At 44.5% G+C, this 16868-nt stretch overlaps 1 protein-coding gene across 3 annotated transcripts in view; it reads left to right on the top strand.

Annotated features, from left to right (window-relative positions):
- The window catches only part of SCRN1 (secernin 1), a 73491-nt gene that overhangs the window by 42535 nt on the left and 14088 nt on the right, over positions 1–16868 (top strand). For all 3 annotated transcript variants that reach the window (XM_011953929.1, XM_011953930.1, XM_011953931.1), the window contains 3 exons: positions 4942–5144; positions 8245–8439; positions 12048–12213. In XM_011953929.1, coding sequence (XP_011809319.1) covers positions 4942–5144; positions 8245–8439; positions 12048–12213 — 564 coding nt within the window. The remainder of the gene's footprint in view (positions 1–4941; positions 5145–8244; positions 8440–12047; positions 12214–16868) is intronic.

The following is a 16868-nucleotide window of genomic DNA, read 5'->3' as shown; positions in this document are numbered from 1 at the left end:
TAGAGACAGGGTTTCACCGTGTTTGCCAGGATGGTCTAGATCTCTTGACCTCGTGATCCGCCCGCCTCAGCCTCGCAAAGTGTTGGGATTACAGGCGTGAACTACCACGCCCAGCCTAGGGTGCCACTTATAATCCAAGGTCTGTCAGACATGATAGATCTGGGCCTCAACATGGATGAGAACTAGGAAGCATTTGGAACCTCTTTGTCAGAAGTATGCTGGTAAATGTTTAATAACCAGCCTGGTGGAGGAAAGGGGCAGCGCTGTTTGAGTCCTTTTTCAATTTCCTTAGTGTAAATACTCCCACCGTGATGGGTTTCAAGCTACCAACAGTTTCACAACTGGCTCAAAATCCCTAAAATTTAACCATCTGCTCTCCAAGCTGGTAGCAACTGGCTCCAGCAGATTGCTGCCTTCTTTCAGTATTTCTTGCCTTTTCTTCCCTTTGCATAACTACTTTATTCTTTTTGTTGCTACTCCCATTTGTGTTTAACAATAGCACTAAAACCTGGTCAATTCCAATATTTCAGAACATCTTATAATTCTGGACACATTCCATCAGACCTTCAGCATGTTAAAAATCACAAAAGTCCTTGACAGAAGGCCAGTGTGAAAATTTGGAAAGGTCTGTAATTTGTCTTTAGGTTGTTGGTGAATGTGAGGACTCAGGTGATTTAAAAGGAGGCTCAGTCACTATTTGTAGGCAGGAGGAACCTGTGTAATCAGAGTTACTATTTCCTGAACACTATGGTAAGACATGCTTTGCAAATATTATTTCATTTAACTCTCACAGTCACCCAGTGAAGTAGGGCTCCCCTCTTTGAGAGGTGAGGACACTGGAGCTTAGGAGGATTAAAGGAGTTGCCCAAGGCCCCAGAGCTAGAAGGTGGCTAAGCCAGGAATCCCAGGGCCTGCTAACCTCAGAGAGGCCACTCCTCTATGTGGTGGAACATATTTTACTTCAACTGTCAATGACACAGGAATTTCAGGACACTGAGAGATGGAGATAAGTCAAAAAGTCTCACACGCCCTTTCCCTAGATCACCTTCACATCCATCACCTGTGTTACTACTCATCTTAGTCCATTTGGGCTGCTATAACAAACATACCATAGCCTAGGGGGTTTAAACTACACAAATTTATTTTTCACATTCCTAGAGACTGGGAAATCTGAGATCAAGGCGCCGGCAGACCCAGTGTCTGGGGAGAGACTGCTTGCTGGTTTGCAGACGGCCATCTTTCCCTGTGTCCTCACATGGCAGAGAACAGAGAAAGAGGACACGTTCTGGTGTCTCTTCTTTTAAGGGCACTAATCCCATCATGGTGCCTCCACCCCTCATGACCTCATCACCTCCCAAAGGCCCCGCCTACCATACCATCACACTGGGGATTAGGCTTAACATATGAATTTTTGGGGAAACCAGGGGGACAAGCAATCACTTCACAGCATTACCTTCCTGCTTCCAGCCCTCTGGCTGAAGGCTGGGAATTTCCAATTTCCAAAAGGTCCTGACCCCAGAAGGGCCTGGCGGACTGCTTGATTGTGGAGGAGGAAGACTATTTGCACCTGAGTCCAGTAAGAATACCAGGCCCATCTCTCTAAGGGGGCAGTGTTGCCTCTTTTTATTACTTTTCCCAAGTCAGTGATTATATGTCCATGGCAAATCTAGTTTTACCTGATTTGAGATAGAAAGGGACAGGGGTCTCCTAATCCATGGAGGCACAGATGTTGAAAAGATAAGTGAATTTCTAAACAAAGGGGCTTTAAGCAGGGGAAGTACAGGTGTGACCCATCTTTCTCAGTGAGATGTGTTAACTTTTCAGGAACAGGCAGGGTGAGCTTGACCTGTGAGAAGGTCATGCATGGGCTCCCAAGGAAAGGGTTTCCCATAAAACTAGGAATTGAATTCAGGAGCATCTAATTCCCAGGCCCAGAACAAGCTGGACAAAGCACACACTTTGGAAAGATTTGAACTGCACAGAAGATAGATGTTACAGTGGGACTCTAACCTTGGTCCGTTGAGTTTCTTCCCCTTCCCTGTCTTGGTCCTGCCCATGCGGAGGGGTAGCAGCCAAAGTGAAATTAGGCATGGGGCCAGAGAGCACTGCCCTCTTCCAGAATCACATGAATCTGCCCCATGTAGGAGGTGAGACTGTTGGGAATGGCTTTAACGTAGTCCTCTGGATGCCGTGTGACTTGCGGCCCCAGGTCCCTCTGGCATCTCTTCTGCACCCAGTGACATGGGATTCATCTGCATTTCTCAGTTGCAGAGGGCGAGGGTGTAACCCTGGTGTTATTCACGGCCCTTGTCCTATGGAGCAGTGGCTCTGTCCTCATCGCATGGTAGGAAGACCAGGTGGGAATAATCAGGTGGGACAAAGGGGTATCCTCAGACCCACGGTCCTGGTACAAGGGATAGGAGGGTGAAATCAGAATTAGGTCTGTGGATAGTGCTGAGGTCCTGTTGCCAACTCTGCCAGAGGACATCAAAGTCAGCATGGGAGGGCAAGTGCACGTGCTAGGGCCTCAGTGTGGAATGCACACAGGTAGAACATCAGAAGAGTGCACTAGAGATTAAAAAAGATAAGTCACAAGCTCTGAAGACAGGGCTGTTACAGCTGACTGTGTATTCACATGCTCCTAACACATGTTTGCACGGGCAAGTTGGCGCCCTGCAAAGGCCCTGGGAACAGGATTCTGCCTGGAATGTCTGTATGAGGCAGTGACCAGGGGGCTACCAGGGACGTGTGGAAAGGAGGAGGGAGGCCTTTGAGTGTGCACAGCTTGGGCTTCTGAGAGGCACTCACAGCACCTTTGTTTGTTCCGGAGCCTCAAGATAAGATGAGTGCTGCTTCTGTTCCTTCTCTTTGGAGAAGATGACATTGACCAAAGGAAAAGTCAGCTGAATTCAATCTTCTAATGGGTTTATTCTCTTATCCCTCTCCTAAGGTTTTAGGGTTCAGCTTTGTAAATTACTGCCTTGTAACCGAGTCTTGCTACATAAGCTTAAAATGAGAAATGTCAAATGAATTTTCATGTAATTATTTGACTACAAACATAAGCCTGTTATAATAATCAGCCTATAGATTAGTTGTATTAGCTTTTCTTCTCCCTGGCAGCACAGTAAAATATCCCTTTAGGAAGCTTCAAATTAGATAAATTTGAATAGTTGTTACTTCTCAAGTTGAAAATTCACCAAGAACTGGCTTGTACCACCATTGTAGTAGTGCCATTGCCCGGGTTCTAAGACTCCTGTGTTCCTGCCACCTGAATTATAATTCGAATGAACAGATGAATAAATGGACACTTCCTGAGCACATGGCATGTACCATCCTCTTTCATAGCAGCCCGAGAGGGAGGTAGTATTGTTTTCAATCTGCAGATGAGAAAAATCAAGGTTTGGAAAGGTCACATTACTTAAGATCGTAATGCCAGTGAGTAGCAGAGCCAGAACTAGAAGCTGGGTCCATTTATCTCTGAGTCATGTTTCTCTGCCACAGTGTTCTAACTCCAGAAATTTACTGATCACTTTCCTGGTCACAGGCACTAGCACTGCATATTTTCATGGATGCTATCTCATAAACCTACTCTTATAGCAACTAAATGATGTGGGCATTCATTTTATAGATGACATAAAACTGAAGTTCAAAATCTATAACCTGCCCAAGGTCACACAGAGGGCAGTACTGTGCAAGAGAAAATGAGGAAGAAGCAAAAGCGGGAACCTCTGATAAACCCATCAGATCTCGTGAGACTTATTCACTATCACGAGAATAGCATGGGAAAGACCGGCCCCCCGATTCAATTACCCCCTTTTGGGTCCCTCCCACAATAAGTAAGAATTCTGGGAGATACGATTCAAGTTGAGATTTGGGTGGGGACACAGCCAAACCATATCAGTGCCCTCTTTAAAGGGTTTATTAATTGGAAAGGCTAGGAGGAGATGGATGTCTCACTTCAAAGGGAATACATATTCTTTTGATGACTGAAGCTGTAAGCCATACCAATAGACGCAGGCTGATAGGTAGGAGGAGATATATGTAGAAAAGGCTGATTATGTCTCAACCAGTTGCCCATTCCTAATAAGGTCTCTGAGATCGAGACAGAGGACAATGTCCTCTGTGGACACAGTATAATGTCTGGCATTTGAACACTTTTAATAAGTAAGCAAAATCCCTGGTGTAGAATAATAGAGATCAAGGCCAGACTTGGCCTTGATTTCCTTTTGCCCAGGTTAGAGGCAGGAGGGAGTACATGCCACAGAGAGGAGGTTTTGTAAGGGCTAGAGCTGAGGCGGCCAGCTCTGTGGGAGACACAGTCAGAAGAGGGGAAGACAGACAGGTGCCTTCCAAGAGGGAGAAGCCACTGGGGTTCCCAACTTTTCTGTGTGGAAGGGAAATGATGAAAGACAGAAAACACCCCTATGTTTTTTTCTTTCTTTTTTTTTTTTTTTGAGACAGGGTCTCGCTCTGATGCCCGGACTAGAGTGCAGTGGCATGATCATGGCTCACTGCAGCCTCGACTTGCTTGGCTTAAGCAATCGTACCACCTCAGCCTTCCAAGTAGCTGAGACTGCCAGTGTGTCCCACCATGCCTGGCTAATTAACAAAAAATTTTTTTTGAGGAAGAGGCCTCGCTATGTTGCCCAGGCTGATCTTGAGCTCCTGAGCTCAAGCAATCCTCCTGCCACTCCCAAACTGCTAGGATTATAGGCATGAACCACTGCACCTGGCTATCCCATATGGTTTTTTAAGCAAATATGTGAGAAGTGTATTCTGAGATACAGTGCAGTTAATCAGTTTGCTTATTGTTCTGCAGACTTAACATGTTTACACATGTTGGCATGTTTCATAACTCGGCCTTGCCCAGTCTTTGGTTACTCTAGTAACAATCCTGTGGTATGAAATGACTGAAGTATAGTTCTGGTTTCCTTCCTGCAGGCTTGGTTTAGAAAGAGGGGAAACAGCTAAAGAAGCCTTAGATGTCATTGTCTCCTTGTTGGAAGAACACGGACAAGGTGGGAATTACTATGAAGATGCAAACTCCTGCCACAGCTTCCAAAGTGCATATCTGATTGTGGATCGTGATGAAGCCTGGGTGCTCGAGACCGTAGGGAAGTACTGGGCTGCTGAGAAAGTCACAGGTAAGCAGGTGTGGATAGTGGAGAGTTCTGAGGACAGGGAAGGCCACAGAGATGGGGGTGGCCTGCATGTACAGTGTCAGACCTGGAGGAAAGACGTGCTGTTGCGGGTCCTCTCTGTGTGGGACTGTCATGCTTTGGCATGCCTCTCATTTCTGGGCACCTCCAAGAAGGGAACCTGCAGTCTTCTGAACCTGGAGTGAAGCAGTCTTCTAACCTTTCATATTTTCTCTTTGCTTTCTGGGAAGAACCTGCTTTTGACTACCAGGAATTCCATGACTTAAAGCATTACTCTATTAATTGGCCCAGAGAATGGTTGACTCTTCTTGTGTAATAGGCCAACAAGGCCCTTCCCTGGACAGTAGCCCCTTGTCACCCCCAACCCTGTAGATCTTTGTGCTTGCCATGTTCCTCTAAAATAGGAGTTTAGATCTGTGTGAGGACCAGTGTATGCCACTCTGGGATTTCTCTGTGAGTGAAGTTCATCTCTCTCAGTGTGAGACAGTGTTTCTAGAAGAGCAGCGGACTAGATGGTCCACCCAGAAGGATTTAGTGCCTGTAAAATTGCTGCTCTGCAGCCCTTGCAGCATCTTGCTTCTAACACAGCCCTGGGGAAGGAAGTGTTAGGGGTGGGAGCGGTAGTTTTGTATCCCCACCTCAGCATCCTCATTTTCTGGACAGGATGAGATCCCAGAATGGGTTAAAGGGCTTCCAAGAGGACTAAGTAGTCCTAAGAGGGAATTGGCCCGAGCAGCTCCTTGGGACTGGGTGGTGACCACATGGCATATGCACTGCCATTCTTCCCTCCTGTGCTGACGGTGGAGGACTAGGTTACGACACTCTTCTTTTGTTGAACCTAGTCTTGGCCTATGTATTTTTCTTAACTCAATTTACCAGGAAGTCTGTTCCAAGTAATCCAGAATGATGTTGGGGATGAAACTTGTGTGCCATCCCTATCTTAGGGGTGAATTGAACCAAATTTGACCCGAGTTAGAAGCAGAACATCTATCACAGTAGATGGGAATCAAGCCTGTTTTCTGTTCACAAAGTTAGTTCAGCGTTCAGGGCTTCTCTGGATGATGGGCACATCGTACTCTATACAAAGTTGCCCCAGTGAGGCAGTGAATCTAGACTGTGGCTTCCTGGCCAAGCTGTGTGAAGGCTGTGTCTGTCTGGAGGTGGGGGTGGCCTCTTTATATCTCACAAGGGTGCAAAATGGGCTAGTGGTGTCCGTCAGCAATCATGGAGAGTTTCTCCATCTCATATGCTCAGCATGTACCCACTCACCAGGGCATGTAGCTACTCGCCCAACTCTTAAAGTATTTCTAGAACGAAGGCAGCCAGTACAGCCCACTAGGTCTCCAACTCTCTTGCAATGCAGGAACTTAAAACTCCTTGATAAAAATCCCTCCTGAGATGAAGTCTTACTATTGAATGGTTCCATCAAGAGTGGTAGTAATCCATGTTTCAAAGCAGTCATGTTACTTTTAAGTTGAACCTAACACTTTCTGATCTATGACTACATTTCAAAAGCCGAGCATCTCTTCACAATGTAGCTTAAAAAATTACACAGAATGAATTCTGCCATTAGTTAACTAAATATTTAAATAAAGAAGAACCCCAGCCATTTCTTGGACTCATTGACTTCATGTCGTCTGATCCCAGCAGCGGTGTGATGGATTGCAGTAAGATTTAATGCACTCCGTCTCCCAAAGGCTAACATTCTTGAAAGCAAATGCCTGCTGTAAATCTGCCCACTGGGAAACTAATATCTGTAGAGTCACTTACAAGAGTGTGTTTTTAATAGCCTAGTATGAATGATGTCAAAATCACTTGTTTAGGCCAAAATTGGTTTTTATTTTTAATTATTTATAATTGTACTTCTATGGTCGTCTCTGAAAAGATAAATGACAAAGGACCAATGCCCACCAGCCAGGAATGCTTATTTTGGAAGTGTGAATCAGTGAAGCAGAACATACTGAAAGAACTTAGTCTGGCACTGATCCTGCCTCTAGGAACTGGTTGTCAGGCAGTGATGGCTTTCCTGTAGCTTGTAGTTTAGGTTCTTTATCTCACTTCATTCTCCAAGAATTTGGAAAATCAGCATGCTCCCTGGAAGCAGCAGATAGGAATGGCCCTTTTAAGCTAGCGCTGATAACTTCCTAGTGTTTGTGCCCTAGACAGCATCTTGAAGCTGGAAGGCTGAGTTGTCCTGTGTGCATTTGCAGCTCAGGCTTCGAAGAAGACATAGCAAGCCGGCCAACTGGTAGGAGAGTTTCTGGTCTAAGCCCTCATTCATCAAAGTGGAATATACTCAGAATGCAGGCGTTTCTGATTCTAGACTTATTTAGTCACAATTCTATTTTTATAAGAAAAAATTTCCCATAGATTTTTCAAACACATACACACATGCACACACACACTTTATCTCACACACACACACGTGCGCACACACACGTACCCAGACATACATATATTCATGAATATATTCAGGTATTTTAAAAAGATTTGTTATCATTGCCATGTGGTTTTCTAAATGTTGAGACCTGAAAAAAAAAAAAAGTTGAATGAAGTATTTGATTTGTATTTTTTTTAAAAAAAAACCATATATATTTGGGCAAGGAGTGGGGGTGTAAAGTGTTTTTCCAGGGAGGGGGCTTTCTATAGATGCGATAGAGCATTGCTGTAGAGGAACAGCATCTCTATTATAGAGGACTCTCTTATGGATTGCTAAGTCTTGTTAGCTCAGTACCTCTTTCAAAGTACCTGTCCCTTTTTTTGTGTGTAACTAATGAATGCTTGCGGCTTATTTAGCCAAAATGAAGAGCCTTACATATTTCCTCTTGATTATGCTTTTAAGATGGGTAAAGTGACTGTTGCTCATTTAAAATGTGATAATGCCCAGTCAAGACCGGTCACACCTTTTAGGAGGTCTCCTAGAAAGAGGCTTAATGATTGTCTGTTTCTCTCTTCAAAAATTAAATGGATTCCTCCCTGTGGTTAAAGTCAGTGTTTCAGGGAAAGGATTCCCTATAAATTTCCATTTCTTGATTAAGTCTTTATAACTATATTTTTAACTAATGGGGCTTTGCACTCTCCGCAGAGGGAGTGAGGTGCATTTGCAATCGGCTTTCGCTCACCACTAAGATGGATGCAGAGCATCCGGAACTCAGGAGTTATGCTCAGAGCCAAGGTTGGTGGACAGGAGAGGGCGAGTTCAATTTTTCTGAAGTCTTTTCTCCAGTTGAGGATCATCTAGACTGCGGTGCTGGCAAAGACAGCTTAGAAAAACAAGAAGGTGAGTTAGTCTCTCCCTCACGATTCTCCTTCTCATAACCCTTTCTCTTGCAGCTGTTTCTGAGAACTTGTCTGAACTCAGAAGGGTGAACAAAGAGGAATACAGAATAGCCCTTGTATGTAAAGACCAGCTTGTGCTAAAAGTCCCTGATGTGCAGGCAAGAAAACAACTTGTATTTATTTTTACATGGTGCTTCCTCATCCCTGGAGGTTTCCTGCTCCTACCCATGTTATTCTCCTTTAATCTCTGATGTCATTGTGTTGCCTTTTGTAATACTTATTGCAGCCATCCTCTTACATCAGTAGTTATATATTTGACTCATCTTCCCCTGCTGCACTAGCCTGCTGGGCCTTAAGGGCAAAGGTGTTGTCTCTTACTCATCTAAGGGCCCCCCGTATAGTTTTTTGTTCCATGGACACTTGATGAGTTGAATTGTTGCCACTCCATCTGCCAACTTGTTACTAACTTTATTTATTTATTTATTGAGACAGGGTGTCACTCTGTTGCCTAAGCTCAAGTGTGTTGGCACAATCTCGACTCACTGCAGCCTCCACCTCCTGAACTCACGCAGTCCTCCCTCAGCTGCACCCCTGCTGCCATCCCAGTAGCTGGTACTACAAGCATGTGCCACCATTTCTGGCTAATTTTTTTTTTTTTTTGTAGAGACAGGGTCTCATTTTGTTGCCCAGGCTGGTCTGACACTCCTGGGCTCAAGGGATTTGCCCGCCTTGGCCTCCCAAAGTGCTGAGATTACAGGCCTAAGCCACCACACCCAACCCCTAATTATTAACTTAATCAGAATCCATATTTAGGTATATATATGGTGACTAGATAGCTTCTTACTTTTGTGCCTATGCGGAAATCCTTCCAAAAAACCTGCAACAGTCATTCTATATTTGTTGGTGATGCATGTATTTTATAAGTCAAAGTTCTGGATCATTTAGAAAAGGGGTCAACAAACTATGACCTGTTGGCAGCTGCCTGTTTTGAAAATAAAATTTTAGTGGACTGTAGCCACGCCCATTTATTTATATATTGTTTGGGGCAGCTTTCTCACTATAATGGCAGAGTTGAGCAGGTGCAACAGGAAAGTTTCAACAGAAATTGTATGGCCCATAAACCTGAAATATTTACGGTCAGGCAGGGTGCATGCTTGTAATCACAGTATTTTGGGAGGCTGAGGCAGAGGATCACTTGAGGCTAGGAGTTCAGTTTAAGACCAACCTGGGTAACTAAGCAAGACCTCATCTCTCCAAAGAAATGAACAAAATTAGCCAGACATGATGCGTGTCTATAGTTCCTGCTCCTCAGGGGGCTGCGGTGGGAAGATTTTTTAAGCCCCGGAGTTCAAGGCTGCAGTGGGCTGTGATTGCACCACCTCACTCCAGCCTGGGTGACAGAGTGAGACCCTGTCTCTTTAAAAAAAAAAAAAACAAAAAGGAAGGGAAATGTTTCCTGGCTCTTAATCTAGAACACTTTAGGACTTTTGCTATAGCACTTATGTAATATATTCTGGGTAGGAAGGTAAGAAAATATTCACTTTTAAATGGGAGCTTTAAAAAAATCAAAATTGTTTTAATTTAAAAAAATCTAGCTGGATGAAAGATATTAAATAATGTTGCCAAAACATCAGCTGTAAATCTGATAAAGCCTTTAGGTCTGGCTACTAATTTACAGGAAATACAGAGGATAGAGGAACAAATACGCTATTTAATATAATAATTGCTGAGACCAGCTCGGTCGAGGAGACCCTAACCCAATGGCGCTAGAAGAATTAAAGACACATACACACACAGAAATATAGAAGTGTGGAGTGGGAAATCAGGGGTCTCACAGCCGTCAGAGCCTTGAACAGAGATTTACCCATGGATTTATTGACAGCAAGCCAGTGATAAGCATTGTTTCTATAGATTATAGATTAACTAAAAGTCTTCCTTACAGGAAACGAAGGGATGGGCCGAAATAAAGGGATGGGTCCGGCTAATTATCTGCAGCAGGAGCATGTCCTTAAGGCACAGATCGCTCATGCTATTGCTTGTGGTTTAAGAACGCCTTTAAGCGGTTTTCCGCCCAGGTTGGCCCAGGTGTTCCTTGCCCTGATTCCCGTAAACCCACAACCTTGCAGCGTGGGCGCCATGGCCATCACGAACATGTCACAGTGCTACAGAGATTTTGTTTATGGCCAGTTTTGGGGCCAGTTTATGGCCAGATTTCAGGGGGCCTGTTCCCAACAAATAATGCCATGAGGATGCCATCTGCAAAGCTTACACTGTGCGCAACTACAGGGAAGATGACTCTGACAACTCAGATGCAAGCTGAGTGGGTGCGGTGGCTCATGCCTGCAATCCAAGCACTTTGGGAGGCCCGTGGAGGGCAGATCACTTGAGGCCAGGAGTTCAAGAGCAGCCTGACCAACATGGTGAAACCTCATCTCTACCAAAAAAATACAAAAATTAGCCAGGCGTGGTGGTACGTGCCTATAGTCCCAGCTACTGGGGAGGCTGAGGTGGGCGAATCACTTGAACCTGGGAGGTGGAGGTTGCAGTGAGCCGAGATTGCGCCATTGCACTCCAGCTGGGGGGACAGAGCCAGACTCTGTCTCAAAAAAAAAAGATGCAAGGGGAAAAAACAAGAGGCAGAGACGTTTCCAATTCTGATTGATTCCGGTTCAAATCAGTAGGCTCATTTACAAGACAATGAGGAAATCTGAACACTGGATGGTTGAAGCAATCAAGGATTTGTTGTTAATATTTCTAGGTATGACATGTAAGTAGAGATTTATAAAGTGGATGTGAATGTGCCAACAAACTTTCTCTCCATGTGATGCTTCAGTTCCATCATGGTGAACACAGACTGAAATAGTGTTTTAACCAATTATAACCCAGGGGAAGTTGTAGAAATGGGATCTCATGTAATCAAGGATTTGTTTATCTGTTTATCTGTGGTCACAGCCAACAGTCCTAATGGCTCTGAATATTCTAAATGCCTCTCTGTGCATATATTTCCCACCGCAGAGAGGACATTCTCCAAATGGAGTATTGATTCTGACCAGCAAGAGTTTATGGGAGCGAGCTTGGTGGACTGTGCATAGTAGATTGTACGTACTTTCTTGTGGATATCTATTGAGTTATTATACTGATTGAGGTACAGCTAAATGTTGTAACAAAGACACCCAAATTAACGTGGCTTAAAGAAAATAGTAGGTTATTTCTCTCCCATCTTACAGTTCAGGTATATATGACCAGTCCATGGCTGGTTACTGTGACTCAACACAGGAATTCCATTTGTGGTCCACTTGTTTGCATCTCCTAGTTGGCAGGAAGGGAGAAAACAAAAACAAAAGGCAAACATACCTTGTTTTTAGATGTGATGAGGCATTGCACACATTGTTTCTGCTTGCCTCCTATTGATCAACATCACATGGCCACATATAGTCACAAGGGAAGTGGGGAAATAGACTCTGTAGTTTGGTGATTACAGTCCCAGATATAATTTCAGAGTTTTTATTACTAAAAAGAGACCAGAATGAATGGAGTTTAGTGAGTAGCCCACCACAGTTTTGTGTTATATCTACTCTTTCCATTTGTCTGTCTTTCATGTTTTTGCAGAAAGCATCACGGTGCAGACTATGATGAACACCTTACGGGACAAAGCCAGTGGAGTGTGCATAGACTCCGAGTCTTTCCTAACCACAGCCAGTGGAGTGTCTGTCCTGCCACAGAATAGAAGCTCTCCGTGCATTCACTACTTCACTGGGACCCCCGATCCTTCCAGGTTTGTCCGAGACCTGGTCACGTAGGGAGAACATGAGTGCTTCCCTTGAAAGCTCATTCAGCAAGTGCGTAGTAAGTGCCTGACCATGTCCTCCCCTTGGATAACGAAGTCACATTTTTCAGTCAGCCTTATTGTGGTCAGTGTAGCACCAAGGGCTTTGATTAAGTGAATTCCTTGGTTTTAGTCACATAGTATTTATGACAGTCAGGGAATCTAGTAGTTCTTTTAAATTTATTAGGTTTGTGCAAAAGTAACTGTGGTCCTTACCATTACTTTTGCACCAACCTAATATCAAATATTTACTGAGTATATCTCAGGGGCCAAGCATTGTGTGGTTTATGAGGGATACCGAAATGAACAAAACACAGCAAGACAGAGAGATGTGGGAATGTTCATGATTTATCAAAACAACCAGTTCCTGTGAGTTAGAGAATAAAACAGTTCAGAGGCAATACAGATTGAAGTAACTTCACGTGTACTGGCCCCTTCTTTAAGACATTGTGTTTTAGGGGGTTGCTTTCTGCCCCTGTACTTCAGCAAAAAGGCAGCATTACACAGGGATAAAGAACACAGCCTCTAGAATGACCTGCCAGGATTTTGAATCCGACCTCTGCCCCATGGAAGCTGAATAAGTTATTTCACCTCTCTAAGCTTCAGTTTCTGTATTTGTACAATGGGGATAATACCAGCTCCTACCTTTACATGCTTGTTGGGAGGACTGAATGAGATAATCCAAGTCAATACATGGTAGATTTAACGATTATTTATGAAGATGATCTCTGATCTCCCAGGCAGACAGCAGCCCCTCTCCCCAGGAACATTCTGTCATGTATGTCAGGAATCACGTCACCAGTAGCTTAGAACCAGCCGTCCAGTGGTTTCTAAATCTGTTCATTGCTAGAATCACTTGGAGGAGTTTTCAAAAAATACAGGTTCCTTGACTGATACCTATTGTATGAGAATCTTTGAGGTGGACCTAGGAATCTGTCAGGCCAGTCTGATCCTCAGCCTGGAAGGCTCTAGAAGGCTGCCCATTCCAGTAGGTTCTCTGGTGTTTTTTTGGGTGTTCCATTGGCTGATCATCATTATCGCTGTCTGAAAGTCAGCTTGTTAAACCTTTGAATCTGCTTCCGGGGTATTTGCTGGTATTACATTTCATTGGTTTTGCAGCTGAAAATATTTATTCTCCTTTTACTGTTTCAGGAATATAAGACAATGATTACATCTAGCTAGGGACTGATTCTTAGATGACTCAGGGGAAAAGTGAAGCACCTCTTGTGATCCTTTGGCCTCATTTTTAAACTACTGCCAATATCAATAGATCTTTCTAACCAGACCTGACTGGGGAACTCAGTATTAGCTGTTCTTAGTTTTTCATTCACTCGTTCATTCAACAAACGCTAATCACCTACTGCGTACCAAATATTATGTTTGTTGTATACCATGGATGAAGTGTGTACAAGGAAAATGGTGGCACAAATGAGATGATGAAGGGGAAAGCTTCACAGAGGACGGAGCTCTTGAGCACTGGGCGTTGTGGAAAGAGCAGGGGTTCGTTAGGTAAAAAGCAGGAACAGCAGTCTGGGTGGAGAGGACGGCACGTGCAAAGGCAGAGAGGCATGAAACCACATGACCACGGGCTGGAGCCGTGCATCCTCCCAGAGATAGTGCTGGTCACTAGGTGCCCATTGCTCCTCTACCCCCAGCCCCTCTGTGAAACAAACCTAGCACCCTCCCGTGGCACCCCTGTCAGCCTTTATCAGTGAGCCCAACTGCTTGACGCTGCTCCTGGCAGCCTCTCAGGAGGCTCCTCCTGTTTGAGTTCAGTTGCTATTCCCTTGATTTTGTCTCCCAGTTCTGAATCCTTGGGCTCCATGGCCGTACCTTCCACCCACTTTTTGGCCCAGCGGATTTGAGACTCCATCTTCCCCTTGTGTCTGGGCCTCCCTCCTCCTGGACTGTGACCTAGTTTGCTCCCCTAATGCTAGTGGCTCAGTAGCCCCTTGTGAGGACCCTGCTGGGTGACAGGGGTACATATGGACATTTGGAGTTCTATTTTCAAGTGTCTGGAATGCTCTGCGAAAGTATTTGGGCATGGCTTTTTAGGGAACAGGAGCCTTTCAAAGAGTGGGTTGAGCTGAACCAACCCCTGTTGTTCCTGATGTCTCAGATACCGGCTCTAACTGTGCTCAGGAGACAGGGCCTTTTGAGCCCAGGATACTGATGTAAAGGAACTCCACTTCCTAGGCTGAAGGACATGGCCTAATCCAGTTGTAAAAATGGCTGGGCAATAGCCTTCTGATAGTTAAAATGAAAAATTTTAAGTGCTTTTAAAAGAAAATTATTCATGGTTAAATTAATTTCAAAGACCTTGTGTTATAGAAGATTAAGACCCTTCTGGAAGAAATTCATTATTATCTTCCATGGTTAAAAGAGCTGCATTTCCTACCGTGACAGTAGAACTGTCATACATTGTTATTCTTTCTATTCAACATTTCAGTGTTTCTCTGTAATTGAGCATGCTCAACTTATTGTATTTTGTCAGCAAGAAACATAATTACCTTTTCTTAGAGTTTTAGGCAAGAAAATTAGGGAGATTTTGGCTTCTGTTAATACTAAAAATGTTAGAAATCGCTTCATAGTAGCGGACTTGGAAAAGAACCACACTTTAGTCTTTACCCTTCCCAGTTAATGTTAAAACCAAAAAACATGATCTTCCTGTTGTCTGCCTGCCTGGACACTTCTCTGTCCTTTTCTCACTGTATTAATCATAGATCTTTTCCTTGAAATAACTTGCGCTCACATCCTCTTTTCCCCTCCCTCCCTCCTACTATGTGCTAGGTACTATGTAAGGTTGAGAGGTGGAAGGAGATGCTGAAGGCAGAGTTTCAATGCTTGAGGGAGATGCAGAAGTTCTTCACTTAATTATGTTGAGAAGGCAAATTCCATCACATCAACACTGTGTGGAGTCAGTGTGTGCCACAGTCATTCAAAGAGTGACGCCGATTGGCTTTAGTGTACTGGTTCTGACCTTTGGAAACCATTTCCTAGGAAGCCAGCACTTGTTAAAGCTTCATTGATGTGAAGAATTGGAGGGAGGAGGAGTAGAGAAGTACCTTAGCATTGTGAGACAGTGTGAAATTTGGAGTCTTACAGTGTGCTGGAATCACGGAGAGCTGCTTGTGAAGAGAGCCTCTCTTCCCAACTCCACATGTGGTGATGTCATTGGCCCCTTGAAATGGCCACAGTGGGGGTATTTACACTACAGAAACTGGCAAATGCCATAAATCTGAGCTAATTTTTTCAGAGATATAGTTGTTAGACCAGTAAACCACTGAGAGGCCCCCACATGCAGGAAAATACGCAAATAAATACTCAAGATACAGGCCAGGTGTGGCCGCTCACGCCTGGAACCCCAGCACTTTGGGAGGCCAAGGTGGGTGGATCGCTTGGGGTCAGGAATTCCGGACCAGCCTGGCCAACATGGCGAAACCTTGTCTCTACTAAAAAAAAATACAAAAGTTAGCCAGGCGTGGTGGCGTGTGCCTGTAATCCCAGCTACTCTGGAGGCTGAGGCAGGAGAATCACTTGAACCTGGGAGGCAAATGTTGCAGTGAGCTGAGATTGAGCCACTGCACTCCAGCCTGCATGACAAAGTGAGACTCTGTCTTAAAAATAAAATAAAATAAAATGAAATAAAATAAATACTCAAGATACAGGATGGGTAAACCAGAAGGCGGAGAGAACGTAGAAGTTCTAGAAAATAGTGTGTCTGAGCTACTTTAACTAGTGGCAGGGTGCTGGAGAGATGCCAGGACATTCCCCTCCACCCCACCTCCTTACTTGTGGGTGCGTTTTCTTTGTTTCTTCCTCTTTTCCTCTCACTGTACTAATCTTTTCTTCTTTTTTTGGAGATGGAATCTCACTGTGTTACCTAGGCTGGAGTGCAGTGGTGTGATCTTGGCTCACTGCAACCTCCGCCTCCTGGATTCAAACAATTCTCCTGCCTCAGCCTCCTGAGTAGCTGGGACTATAGGCATGTGCCACCACACCCAGCTAATTTTTTATTTTTAGTAACGATGGGGTTTCACCATTTTGGCCAGGCTGGTCTCGAAGTCCTGACCTCAGGTTATTTGCCTGCCTCCGCCTCCCAAAGTGCTGGGCCAGTGTACTAATCTTGAGAAGTTAAAATGGCCAAGACATTACCATCTAGATAATTCAAATGTCAGAAACAGCTTTTTGTTACTGGAGCAAACATTATGAGCCTTGGTCAGCATGACTCATGCAGCCTTTGGAGCCACGTGGGGCACGGCCTGCGCAGATAGACAGAGAGCCGAAGGCCCTAGGCTACATGGCGGCTACCCCTCCAATTCCATTCTGAATTCTTCCAACACCAGTCGTCTCCTCTCTCTGCCCTACACGTTTGACTTTTCAAAACTTCCCAGAGCCTCTGAATCCAGCCCACCATCCTTAAGGCTGTTCAGTGCTTCAAAAGTACTGGTTTTCTTTTCCTTTAAAATGGAAACTCCCTTCATGGATGAGTTCTGCTTTCAGCCAGGTGTGGCTTTAAACGTTTTTTTGTTTTGTTTTGTTTTAATTTTTGTGGGCACATAGAAAGTGTATGTGTTTATGGGAGCCAGCTGTGACTTTGACTC

The sequence above is a fragment of the Colobus angolensis genome, unplaced genomic scaffold (genome assembly GCF_000951035.1).
Source record: "Colobus angolensis palliatus isolate OR3802 unplaced genomic scaffold, Cang.pa_1.0 Scaffold378, whole genome shotgun sequence".
NCBI classification, from domain to species: domain Eukaryota; kingdom Metazoa; phylum Chordata; class Mammalia; order Primates; family Cercopithecidae; genus Colobus; species Colobus angolensis.
The sequence above is the reverse complement of the archived record's forward strand: the minus strand, read 5'-3'. Positions and strand labels throughout refer to the sequence as shown.